Raw genomic sequence first — 14,254 nt, forward strand, 5'->3', positions numbered from 1 at the left:
AAGAAAGCAAATAAGCGTATTTCTCAAATTGTCAAACTTCACCTTTAAACCTTTAAACCTCTCTTTTCACTTCATGTCTATTTGCTTCCCATCCGAGGATGCTGCAAAGAGAGGCCTTGCCAACCAGACTGTTTCATCTTCTCAAATATGAGTGCTATATCCGCTATCAGATTGTACTTGTAGATATTCAGACCTGAGAAAGTGACGTACATACTGATGCTGCTGATCTCTGATGTCCTATATCATTATTTCTCTTTTTACATGAGTGCCAGCAGTTTCACAAGATAATACTGCGATGTGACTCAGATTGAAAGTGCTACATCCATCAATTTTAGTGTCAGAGTGGAATCTGTGAAAGTGTGTGCATGTGTGTGTGTGTGTGTGTGTGTGTGTGTGTGTGTGTGTGTTAGTGTGAGGGCTGGGGGGTTTGGTGATAATTCTGCTGTAAATGAATAACAGCAGGAAGAGATGGTGCAGATGATCAGTGATTTTCCTCCCTCTGAAGAAAGTGATGATAAGGTTCCACAGAGTTAAGTAGGTTTCCACGCAACCTTTTACAGGCACATTATTACTGGCTGATCACCAACTACCCTTTTCCAACTGAATGTCCATAGAGAAAGCGAAAAAGAGAAAGACAGCGAGGTGAAAGGGACGCCAATTGTACATCTGTGAAATCTATAAATACCTTGTCTGTGAAATGTTAACAATTGGTTTTCAGTAAAATACATTAGCTCACAGACAGTAGGGCACACCCGGAAAGGACTGAAAGTTTCCAGACTCTCTCTCTCCAAACGCCAATCCACCTCCGCCTATACCTTTAGGGAATAACCACTTCAGGTAATTTAATTAGCTAGAAAAATTGCCTCCAGCTCCATGTTCATGTGATCACGTGTCAGATGTTTGCCCTCAAAATCAAATGTTGCATGTAATTTCTATAATAAACTGAGTTGCGTTTTACCTTCCGGAGATATGATCATCCACGCAATCAAGTCAGAGAGCAGACTGGAAGTAATAAGGCTTTAATCTCGCTTAGATCACGCCGACAAAACCTCTCTCATCTGTCCGTGTGGCTCGGAAGCTGATCTTGTGTGATTTGTAGATGTGAAGAAAAAAACATCCTGATATGCTTCCTTTCATCTAATGGCAGTGTTACTGAACACTATAATTCAAGAGAAGATTAATAGGTATCATTTTTTTTCTCGGTTAACACTCCTCAAAAGCCCCTTCAAAGATTTAATATGAAATTCAAGGTGAAATATGCATGAATAAGTAACTTAGAGGGATGAAATATCTGAGTTTGATCCTTCACCAACAAAAGGGGTCTAACTTCTGCATTTGAAGTATATTTAAAGGTCCTGGCCTGTTAGGGTGCAAAGAAAGATGCAATAGAGGAATAAAATTGAGCACGAATTTGCATGTGTGCGAATAAAAAAGCACTTCAGGCTTTTCAAAGGATGTTTTTACACTATAAGCCATCCTGAAGATTGACTTGCTGTGTGTGTGTATATGAAAGAGAGACAGAGAGACGGAGTATGAAACAGGAACAACGATTTTTTGTAAAACCTACTTCCACAGGCTACAAAACGTCTCACGACTGCCGGTTTCATATCATACAATTCAAAAAAACCGTTACAAACCGCACACCACCAAGTGTGTTGGTAGCAATTTTTTTACTTTATTTTGTCAGGTCATTTCATTCACTGTCATCCTTGTGTGGCCACAATGACTCAACATTGAAACTGATCAACTTCAACAGGAAATAAAAGAAAGCAACCTCACATGAAACAGACTTAAAATTGCTGTGCAATGCTGAACCCCTGCAAAAATTCTTTCTCATCCACATTTGTTTCTGTTTGCAGTTTTCCGCGAAGGCTCCTACTGTGACAAATCGTGCTCAGCAAATACGTCTGAATGAAAAAAACACAGCTTCTAAGTGAATTAGAGATGCACTATGTCATAAAATAATGCCCAGAAGTGAGTGATTTCCCAAACAGCAGCGCATGAGCAGCAGCAAGCTTGCCTTGCAGATGGGCAGTCTATGTGGGCCCCCGCAGGGATGAGATGGTATGAATGATGCATGGCTTTACCACTACCCAAGGCGCCCTGCTATATGAGGTGGCTGAGTGACTGAACAGACACATCCTGCATGATGACTTGGACAACACAAGCTGTGGGCATCTGACAACTCATCAACTGTGACACTCGGAAGCCCAATTATTATTTCAGAAAGCAAGAGGAAGAAGTGGTTTTACAAACAGCTGTCGTGTGTGTGTGTGTGTGTGTGTGTGTGTGTGTGTGTGTGTGTGTGTGTGTGTGTGTGTGTGTGTGTGTGTGTGTTTGTGCTATGACTTTAGTCACTCTCAGGGACACAAACCAGACTTAAGACCAGTTAACTGGGGACAGCTTGTGCAACTGGGGACAAAAGACATGTCCCCAATTGGTAAAACACTGATTTTTGGGTCAGTGGTTATGGTTAGGATAAGGGCTAGGGTTAGGCAAGTAGTGGTTAGAGTTAGGGTTAGGGTAAGTCTCAAGGAAATGAATATAAGTCTATGTAAATACCCCAAAAGTGACTTAAGTAAACCTGTGTGTATGTGTGTGAGCATACACAGTATGTGGGTGCATAAGTGGTGACAAACATGCACGCACAAAGGCATATGTACGACGTAAGAGTCAGCTGCAGGGTGTGTGCACCTCTTACCACAACCACAGAGAACACATACACTTTAAATACCTTTCTGTCGTGCATAGAGTCGGTTGATCAAACTTTATTTCACTCAGTGACACCATCATGGGATGCTCATGGCTGTTGATTTTGGGTCTTGTCCTAAATGTTGCTCACTGCTTGGAAATTCTGGGTAAGTCTACATGGTTATAATCCATCTGTGACTGTCAGCTGTTTATGAGCTTATTTTACTGGCCCTCAAGGTCTTGTTTAACCTGTGGCATTTGCACCAAACTGTGCAGCTATGGTTTTCATAAGTGATTCCTAAAATGCTCACAGGCATTATAGTCACATTTTGAAGCATTGTGTATGCATTTTGAACTAACTAAATGACAGCTATATCTGAAGTATATTACTGATAGCATGTTGGTGTTGTCACTCTGGCAGTTAGTTCATTATTACTGATCAGGGGTGTCACCTGAAACCACATTAGTTTCTTTACAGCCTTTTAAAGTTGGAAAAAAAGGACACTTTTAAGTTATTAGAGTTGTTACAGGGTTTTTTGTGCGTGTGAGGGGAAAACCCAATGCAAACTACACTTATTTAGAGATCCCCCGTATTGTTACGGGTTCAGTGTGAGGTAAATCCTCACAGCGTCTTTGTTTCTGCAATCACTAGGACTTCCAGCTGGAGATGAAAGTTGAAATCTGTGAAAAAGCTCTGTCTTTTTAAGATCAAGAGTCTTTTATTTGTTTACCACATCCCCAGTCTGCAAAGAAAGACTGGTATACTGTAGTTGCTGTCTGGTGAGAAAAGAAGCCCGTGGGGCTCAGGAAATATGATGCAGTGGCTGACGATTTTCTTCTCAGTTATTACTTAGTTTGTATCCTTAAGGTGTGCCTTTTCCACGTTTGGCTGACATTTATTTTGGCAATAACCTGCAAGGGCAAATGAATTATGAACCCACTAGGCATAATTGAACTGATACAGCATATTTTTTCCTCTCCCTCTCCATCCTTCCCTCTTAAATGGCTTTGGAGACTCTCCACATTGTTTCCATTTGCTGTGATATATAGTTAGACTCACAGCATCTCTGCTTCAACTGTTTTTGATGCAAACAATTTAGTTTAGACTGCAGCAGCTGACTGTATGTTCAATGGTTTTTCATGAAGCAGCGCACCAAGCTGTCATCATTTAACTCATCATGTATCTAAAGCGGAATAAAAGCTCCCGGCTTCAACCGGCTGATGGAGCAAACTGTGCACTTTGATAAAGTCAGCAGAGGAGGCAGGATGAAAGGGATTTGGTATGCATTGGAGTCTGTACACTGTCCCTCTGCAAGTGCTAAAACATGTCAGCTTCTATTAAATGTCCTTCCCTCTGAAACCTCCCCTAATCATGGCTGAGTTCTCCGGAACAGGTCGCTGGTGTCTGAGTGTGGATCAGGGCGTAACTTTTGGACTGTTTTCATTTCGTTAACATAATGGAGTCCTCTATTAAATATACACCAAGCAAGGAGACGGCTACATTTGTCAAATGTCACTGTGCACATAAAGTCCAGTTCCTGTCTTTAGCCCTGTGAGGAGCATTAGGAAGCGGCTACAATAATTTGCTCTTGCATATAACATTCACATCATTTTTAGGCTTGCAGCTTTGTGGTTTTAGCCACATAAGCAGTGTGGTGTTAGGGATAAACTGCCATGAGATTTAATACAGACATTCATGATCCCCAGATGATGATACCTAATAAATGGTGATCATTTAACCTTTCATCCAGTACCACCAGCAGATCAAAAATTTCTACCTAATACCAGATGGATTAATGTTGATTTTGTTCAGACAGTCATGGTTTCCAGATGACGAATCATAATGAGTTTGGTGATACCCTGACTTTTCTGCCAGCGTGAGGTTGGCATTTATGGTTCTTAGTCAAATACCCCAACAACTGGCCTATTTGTTGGAATGTCATGAAATTTGATGCACACATTCATGTTCCCCTGATGATGAATTGTAATAACTTTGGTGATCCTCTGACACTCATCTAGCGCCATCATCTGGTTGAACTAATGACATTCCCACCAGCCACAGTTGTAAACTGAGCTAAACTAAGATGGTCAACATTATATGTGCTAAACATTATTGTCATTATGAGTGTGTTAACATTTGTGACATTACCATTTAGCTCTACATATCTCTGTGCCAATAAAGGACAGCCTGAAGCTGCTAGCATAGCTGTAGACTCTTGTTTATATTGATTAGTCATTGGCAAGTGCTAATCATGATAAAATGACTGAGAATCTCATAACCACTGACCCTGGTAGTCAGTCTCATCCATCACAGTTTCACTTAACTTGTGAAAGACAATGGGATGTGCAGAAACCCCTTTCACAGGCACAACAATGGACACCCATCAGCATGCTGTCCATCCTCTCAGGAACGGGAACAATCACATTCCTCCCCTCAAGACAATTCTGCTTTGCTAGTGTTTGCAATTCTAGGACCATTCAGGTGAACTTATGACCTCTCATTATTACTGAACATTGTGTTTTCTTTTTGTCTGGTCCAGGTGAAGAGCAGATTCTTGAGATCACAAAAAACGTCACAGGAGTCTTGGGAGAAGACGTGTACCTGAGCTGTAGCTATCTGGGGGAGAGTGAGATCATCAACGCCCAGTGGAAACGGCAGATTATTGCTAATTCTAAAGTTAAGGCCAGGCGACTGGTAGGATTTTCATCTGAAAATAAGACATTTTGCTACGACGAGAGTTTCTCATATCCAGACTCTCTCACCAACCTCACAGTTAAGATGAGGGTCTCCAGTGTGGAGGCAGAGGGAGAATACATCTGTGAGTTTTCATCAAATGAAGAAGATGTTTCTGACAGTGTAATCCTTACTGTAGTAGGTAAGCCAGAATGAATAATGCATTTGTTTTCCTTTTTTCCCCATTTACCTCTGTTTTAAAAAATCAGCCTGATGAGATTTAAAACTCAAAAAGGTCATACAACACTGCTACAACACCAGCAGTCCAATTTTAATGAAGCTTGCAGAGATAATGCATCTCTGACCCAAGACATGCCTACATCATTTAAAGAGGATAACACTTTCACTTGTCCATTCATTCACAGCCAGGCCTGATATACACACGCTAGTGAATGCAGAGACTATCAACGGCACTCACTACCAGTCGGTGTCATGCTCTGCTGTCGGTGGCAGGCCCACACCTCAGATCAGTTGGTTGGTCAATGGCGTTTCTCCCTCAGATTACCCCTTTGTTGTGGAGACAAGTGAAACGCTTCACTCAAACGGCACCTTGACCCTGAGCAGCATCCTCCGCTTCCCCACTCACCACCTGGACGATGACAGTGTGACGTGTGTGGTCCAACACCCAACCCTCCCTAACCCCATACTCACTACAGTGAGGGTGGAAACCTACGGTATGCTCACATTCACAGCTGAGTGTTGTGTTTTTACATCTGTGTTGTCTGGAGGTGACATATAACTGTATGTACTGTATCATAGTTTTATGATCATGCATAATGACTCAGCACACTTACTGTCTGCTTCTGATTTTTCACACTGGCTGTTCCCTCTCACTCTGCTCCACATACACAGTGACAGACCATAAATTACATTGCACAATGCAAAGCATTCATGTGGGAATGCACTCTTTCACTAGTATTAAGCATATAGAACACCATAATGTAGAAACAACTAAGTAACTAATTAATATCAATATCATAACACATACAGTGCAGCATGCAATTTGGTGGTTGTTTCAAATGGGTCATCAACCTTTAAATGCTCTTGTTATGCCACCATACTAAACTAGATTACACTCACTGCAGAAAAATGCAAAATTGTTCTTGAAATGCCCCCTAGTGGTCAGAGGCTACATATTGGCTGCCTTGAATTAACAGTTCAATAAGAGTTTTTTTTTGTTTTTGTAGTTTTTTGTGAGTTTACTAGTTTATTCATTTGTGCAATTGATTTTTCTCAGTTATTGTTTATTTGTGTGCACTTAAAGGATAAGGAAAGGATAATTTTCTATCTTTGTATTACTGTCAACAAATCTGATGTGCAGAGCCGAACCAACAATGAATTGATCTACTTACAAGTATTGTGTTTGTATTCAAAGTTAATATATTGTATTCCCCCGTGCCGTAGACCTCCATTGTTGTTCAAAAACTATTAAAAACACACCGCTCCACTGGTTGACATGCTCCTTCACAGATTACGGTCATGGTAGTTTGTTTAGAAATGGCTCCAAAGACTAATAATAGCGACCACATTTGCAGTCTCATGAGAGTAGTTCTTTGTAATGCAGACGCCGCTGAGCATGCATGGGAATGCGGCTCCATTTATAGTGCTTCATTAGCTTGTTGTGCTACATAACACAACCTCAATTTTGTGCAACATTGATAATTTCTCAAAGAACTTCAGTACATAAGTCAAGAGGTTGTGATATGTAGCAAAACAAGCTGTAAATGGAACTGTGTTCCCGCACGTGGGCAGTGGATTCTGTCTTACACAGAATTACTCTCCTGAGACTGCAAACATGATCACTGTTATTAAGTCCTATTAGCATGAGCCAGTAGTTTTCTAACTGCAGCGGTTAAATCCACACATAACTTAAGGTGTTAACAGATGGAATATTTGAAGCCCAAGTACTTTAAGTCACTTTAATCGTAAATACCCTTCTCTGGCACCCGAGCTATTATGAAGTGTTAGCTCACTTCTCCTACTCATTAGGGATAGCTGGCTATTGCATGACACCACAACTTTTATGTATTTGATAATAGACTCTGATCTCTGATGATTCCCTGTATTAAAGTCTGCGGTTCTCTCAGCTTTGGTTGGGCAGCAGCTGGGCCAGACATCTGCTCTCAGCTGGAGCCTGGCCAACAGATGGGACAGGTGATAAGCCTAAGTCAGCACTCTCCAGAACCCAAGGAGAAGCCCCTTATGGCCTGTGTTTAACTAACATTCAGCTCATCCGGCCCCGGCTTCCTATTTAACAAAAACACCCAGAGTCTCTACTTGCTATCTGACTTTTTAATTTGCTGGAAAAGACATTAGACCTTGTGAAAGAATAACGCTTCTCGCCTTTCTTCTTGCTCCACAGTGAGGCCAAATGTGACCATTAAAGCAGAGATGGTACAACAAGGAGGAAGTGAGTTCTGGGTGGTCTCTTGCATTTCATCTGGAGGGAGACCTGACACTGACATCTCTTTGGCTTTGAACACCGAGAAGCTGGAGATAGTGAATGACACAGACTCACAGACACAAACAATCTCTTTCCACCTCCCTGCAACAGTGTTTGAGGGGCGCAACGTCACCTGTGTGTTTGACCACCCCAAATTTACACACAAGGAGACACGAGTCATAACGCTGCCATCATTTTGTGAGTACTATCACTGCCTCACATGGAAAAGTGTTCTGATGCTCATGAGGTGAAAGTTACAGAAAACAGAAATGTTCTTTTTTTTCCTGCAGATTTGTCAGGAGTTCAGTTGTCTGCAAGGGTGGGAAAAAACAGTGATCATATCCAAGCTGCTGAGTCTTTAGAGCTGAAGGAAGGACAGAGTGACACTGTTATCGACCTGGAGGTCATTGGAAATGTGCCACGTTACAGTATTAGTTGCAAAAAGTAAGAAATATGTGATATTTAGACAAATGTCTTGATTTCAGTTTGCTTTCATGCACTAATGTGATCAATTATTAACCATGTTAGTAGCATAAGTCAAGGGATGGCAATGCCAGTTGGTCAGTCCATCACTTTGGTCCAGACTGAAATATCTCAACAACTTTTGGATGGATTGCCTCAAAATTTGGTACAGGCATACATGTTTCCCTCAGGATAACTTGTAATGACTTTGGTGATCCTTTAACTTCTCTTGCGCCATCACCAGGTCAAAACTTCAATTTGTCCAACACTGGTTTGTGACCAAATACCTGCAAACAAATGCAATTCCTGTCCACCTCAGCTGTACTTGTACTCAGTTCTTATTTTGTTCGTGTAGATGGTGAACATAGCCAACAATGTACCTGTTAAACATCAGCATGTTAGCATCCATTAGCTCAAAGCACCATTGCCTAAGTACAGCCTTGCTAACATAGGTGCAGACTCGTAGTCTAATTTACATTTCTATGTCTTTAGTTACATTTTTTGCATCTGTGTTGTGTGGATCACTGCAAAGATGAGACTGAGCTGAAATCTGCCAACTTTATTCTCTATTTTGGCTTTGTTATCAATGTTTCTATTCTTTTTCTCATGGAAACAGTGAAGAATAGTATGAGGGTAAAATATGTGAGGTTTACAGAGACAAGTAGCATCAATATTTTTTTCACATCATTTACATACAGACTGAGACAACCTACATACCCTGTAGAGGATGTGGTATTAGGTTTGGTGGCACAGAACCACAAGTGATAGACTGCAGGGACCAGATTTAGAGATTTTATTTGTAATATTTGAATACTGGGAAAACATGACAACTAAAACATGAAGTTTGCTTTTATTTCTGCTATTTTTTTCCCTCTAGAGATGATGGGCCCTTGCCTGAGGGCGTGAAGCTGGGTAGCAGCAGCCTCACCATTCAGGGTCCTGTGGAACATCAGCATGCTGGCGTCTATGAATGTGTCACCTCCTATCACCGTTACAACGCAACGCTGCAGTTTAACATCACAGTTAAGCGTGGTAGGTGCAACTCTTTGCAGGTGTTTCTTTAAAGACTTTCGTGAATACACTTTGAATTTTCTACATTTTCTGAATATGAAACATTTATGTGGAGCCTGCTCTCTGCATTCTTTCTCTCAGTTCCACCCACAATAAGAGTTGATTTGCAGACTGAAGATGGACGCAGTCTGATTGAGTGCTCAGCAGCTGATGCTGTTCCTGCAGCCAACATGTCCTGGCTTCTACCAGAGGGTGTGTCTGGAGTCTCTTGGTTCAATTTCACTTCCCATAATGGAAGCCATTCTGTCAGGGGAGTTTTACTCCTCCCTGCCTGCTCGCTTTGGGAACTCACTGCAGAGTGTGTGATAAATCACCCTGCATTTGAGGAGCCAGAGAACAGAAGCATAAAACTCCCTCTTTGCGGTATGTTCAACAAATCAAGCTATGGATAATTTTGTCTGAGTAGCAGACATATTTGGCCATGTTAGCGCACCATAGATTTTTATCTTTTTCTAAAAGCAGCCATTCATTCCCTGTAGTTTGACTTCTCTTTCCCACACAGCTCGCCCAAACATCACCCTCAACTCCAGCACTGAGTGGAGAGATGGTGACGAGTACACAAAGGTGGACTGCTCTGTGGACAGTGTTGCCCCTGCAGCAACCATAACCTGGCATGTTGGAAACAATGACAGTAACAACAGCATCAGTCACCTGACGGAGACTCAAGTCCAGGCTGATGGTTTGGTTTCGGCCCATAGCTCTGTGCATTTCCTGTCTTCTTTGTATTCTGGTCAGAATTTGACCTGCATGGTGGAGCATCCGAGCCTGGAAGCGCCTGAGAAAAACACAATACACATTCCAGTGCACAGTACGTAATTTCTTTCTTAAAAATATTTCTTTCTGTGACACACACAAACTTGCACAGCTGTTCAACTCCTTCCTGTCACCCCTCGTCTTCTTTCAGGAGCCCGTCTGCTGAGTGTGTCTGTAGTGAGACAGCAGGACTCTCCTCTCTGGCTGGCAGTGTGTGCCTGCAGCGGGGAGGGTGTCGGGGCTAACCTCAACTGGGTCCTTGAAAATGCCAAAGGCCAAACGTCTCTGCACTCAGAGTATGAAGGGCGCGCCCTGAAAGTTAGGCTGACTTATCAGTTTCCTCTGGCCCTTCATGAGGGGCAGGACCTGACCTGTGTGTATCAATTTGAACATGGGCTCACAAAGAGGAAGACCATTCATATCCCCAGATACTGTGAGTGCATTCTAGAAACAAAAAAAAAACCCACATAAAAACCAATGCTTGAAATCTGCAAACTACAAGTTTCCACCAACTGACTCTCCCACAGATATCTCCTCTGTGAGAGTCCTGAACCACACGACGCCTCTGCAAAGCCGCTACGGTGGTGAACCTATCATACACAGACTGACACTCAAAGATAATCATCACAACCAGAGAGTACTGCTGCAAGTTGATGGCAATGTGCCAGAATATAACCTCAAGTGTCAAAGGTACTGTATCCTTCCTGATCTCTTTTGAGTAAACACCTGTAAACACAGTTTATTGTACAGAAACCGATGTTATTCCTTCTAAAGTTATTTTGATTTTACATACAAAACATATGATCAATTTATAAAATATGATGCATTATGACAAATTTAAAAGCCCTGATTAGACCTGTTCAGGTTGGAGCTATGTGAAGTCACCAACCTCCATGTACTATACGAATGGTAAGGTTGTAGCTTGGAAACTTGGCTGTAACGTGAAAATGTAATTTAATGTAACATGTAAAGTGAGGTCAATGAAGTCTGGTCTAACATGCCCACACAGTCCTGGTCCAGTCTGAACAACCCAACAGTTTAAAAAATCATTTAAATTAGCTCCACCTCAACCAGCTACATTAAAATGCTGCTTACATGCACATCAAATAATTAACAAATAATAACCCAAACAATAACCCACTAATGTAATATATGTATTTATTGGTGCACAATATAATATCTTGTGCAAAAAGACAAAAAAATATATCATCTTTTGGGACAGGGCTATATGAAAGAAGTCATTCTGCATAGATAATACTTTTACATTTGATACTTATGCTGCAGTTTCACTCAAGTAAAATTTAGATTTTTACATTGTTGTATTACTACTTTAAGTGAAGGACCTAAACACTTCTTCAAACACCGTATACTGCATATCTCTGACATGAATCTTATGACAAATTCATTTGAAAGTCAGTTTTGTTTCAGGAGTGATGGCTCATTTGTGAAAATGGAAGGGGTTGCAATGGTCTTCCAGTCAGAGCTCACAGAGCAGGATGAAGGACTGTACACCTGCCGGGCGTCCTTCTATCATCACACAGCCTCAGTCAACATTCAAGTGGAGATTATGAGCGAGGACAGACTGTTTGGTAATGTTATACTCTCCTTCTATATTAGTAATATCGCAAAATGTTGTGATCATAACAACATGCTGAGGTTTGTTATCAGTTTGAATATGAGGTTTGCTGAGACATTTGTTTAATATTTTTTGTGCTGTGTGTGTTGCAGGACTGTTGACCGTGATCTGCATGTCTTCGGCCTCGGCCATCCTTCTCATCCTTATTGTCATTCTCTGGGTGTTCTGGTGAGTTAAATGTCTCCACAGGTGACAGGTTGCTGCAGCTCGGAGGGTGAACTATTGACGAGCAAATGAGGGCAACACTGGCACCGCCGTACGATACGAGACAAACAGGATGTGCGGATTGTTAACCCAACTCACCTAAACCCCGGTATCGTGCAGTTATTCACAAACAGGAAGCTATGTGGCTGAAGCAGACAGGTGCCTTTGCCACAACGGCCCTGCTTGCAGACAGCCAGAAAATGTTTCCTCTGTCTTTCAGAATAACAGATTTATTTTCCAGTTTCCTGGTCTGCCTTTTAGCAATGTTTCTTCTGGCTATTTCAGCAGCAGACTTCTTTTATTTGGCCCTCTATCACCAATGTCACCTTGCAAAAATAAAGGTAAAAGGTCGGGAAAGTCCACATGGTTGGAAATTATTAGTACAATGAAATTCAAGCTACTTTTCATCAATGAGAAAAATCCACAAATCCATCTCTTAATCTTATTGCTGCTGGAAAACATCAGTGAGTTACTGGTCTTTTACGACTGATGTGGGATATCTGTCACGATCCTTCAACTGTTTATGGTTTCTGCCTACAGAAGTTTCCACATTTCCACTCTAGTGCCAAATCTCTCGAGAATGTTTTGTCAGAATTGGATCAGGCTTCGCTGTGAATAAAGGCGCATAACAGAGGTCCGGAGACTATTTCAATAGGCCTGCCTCTCCGGTCAGAACATTTGGTCAAGGTGCCATTGGTTGACAGAGCCTCTACCCCATTATCCCCTTTCCCAGTGGGAGGGTCCTGTCAGGCTAATTTGGGAAGGTCAGTCACAGAGCGTACAACAGTGTACACAAGAAAACATGACTCCCCGGGAGGAAAGCTATTTTGGGACTAACATCAACCACCCCCAACCCTTCAGTGAGGGAGACACTTTTTGACAGCAGCAGGTCTTCATTGGTGTTGTCACTGGGGTCATAATGTACAATGTGAGCTTCTGCTTCTGACATCAGAGATCAATGATGAGGACTCAGGTCACCACTCGTCTCTATTGATATTCCTGTCGCATAATAAATCCTCTCCTGCAGTTTGCCTATTTGAATTCATTCAGTGTATCAAATTAAGTCACAGTGCCATCTAGTGTGTTTTTCATGCCTACGACCCCCAAAACTCAGTGATTGATAAATAGGGTTATTCAAATAATCAATACAATTGTGTTTTGTTTTACAGCAAAAGATATCAGGAGACACAACATAAGGTACGACTCAATTCTGTTAACATGCAACTTTTCCTGCAGAAATCTGTTCATAAATTCAGTTTTTCATTATAATTTCATCTTTGCTTCTCTGGTTTTACTTCACTGTATTATTATGCGAATATAGAAGCCAAAATTAACAGCTTCTCTACCTGTTTTTTTTCTATCCTTCTTTTTCTCTTGCTGCTGCACTCACTCTATAATTCAGAGGAAGGAGTCTTCGTCAGCCTTGACAACTCTGATGCAGGAGCCTGGCTCTCCTGAGGGGAAGAAACCAGCAGCAGTGACAGAGAAAGACTGTAAGGAATTCACGCAGCTGGTCAGTTACGCCATAGTCATTGACGTCAAGAGTACGGTGTGAAGATAAAAGCGCTTTGCAGGGCTTTTTTGTATGAAACATTCAGCTTTTCATTGTGCAAGAACATACAGTATAGTATGAAGGCTACTGGCACTGCAGCATTATGATTTAAGTGTATTTGTATGTGACTTGTACAGCTGAGGAAGCATGTAAAGTGAGAGGATTCTTTGTTTATGTACTGAAACATCCCAACTTGTGAAGTTTTGTCATTTTTTTATTTTTTATGATTGACAGGCATTAATGATTATAAATGAGAAACTATTGCACTTATTCATCTTACTTGAATTTTGTACTGTCTTTATACACATTGTATTTTCAGATGTATTTTTTTGTTTTCAGGATTTGTCAATAAAGTCATTGAAATATAAATTATTTCCATGTTTTTTGTTTTGTCCAGTTTGCATCCAACTGTACCTTCATCCCTAATACAGTAGAGATGACAGTGGAGTACAGTAGAGTGACTTAACTCATCAGCTGCCTTTTTGATATTTTTGTTCAGCTAAATTAGTGACAACCATCTGGTATGACAACAGGAGTAACTCTATAAATGCATTTTTATACAATGTATGATCCAGATGCAGAAAGATTCATTTCCAGATCATCCACCCACATCAGGTTGCAGCGGTGTTACTACGCCCTCTTGTGGTAAATGATTATACAAACAGATGAGTGAATAAGCCTATTGTCACCACATAAACTAGTCTTCTT

General features: G+C 41.3%; 1 protein-coding gene across 1 annotated transcript; it reads left to right on the forward strand.

The window, feature by feature from the left end:
- Nucleotides 1-2,676: 2,676 nt before the first annotated feature.
- On the forward strand, nt 2,677-13,905 carry si:ch211-149e23.4 (uncharacterized). Its single transcript, XM_067595126.1, has 14 exons — nt 2,677-2,858; nt 5,232-5,567; nt 5,791-6,099; nt 7,788-8,066; nt 8,159-8,312; nt 9,208-9,362; nt 9,483-9,764; nt 9,904-10,209; nt 10,306-10,587; nt 10,682-10,844; nt 11,583-11,743; nt 11,883-11,958; nt 13,164-13,191; nt 13,397-13,905. Exons 1-14 carry the CDS (start codon nt 2,792-2,794, stop codon nt 13,547-13,549), a joined length of 2,751 nt encoding a protein of 916 aa, XP_067451227.1. The 5' UTR covers nt 2,677-2,791; the 3' UTR covers nt 13,550-13,905.
- The last annotated feature ends 349 nt before the right edge of the window (nt 13,906-14,254 follow it).

Source organism: Thunnus thynnus, chromosome 7 (genome assembly GCF_963924715.1).
Source record: "Thunnus thynnus chromosome 7, fThuThy2.1, whole genome shotgun sequence".
Lineage (NCBI taxonomy): Eukaryota > Metazoa > Chordata > Actinopteri > Scombriformes > Scombridae > Thunnus > Thunnus thynnus.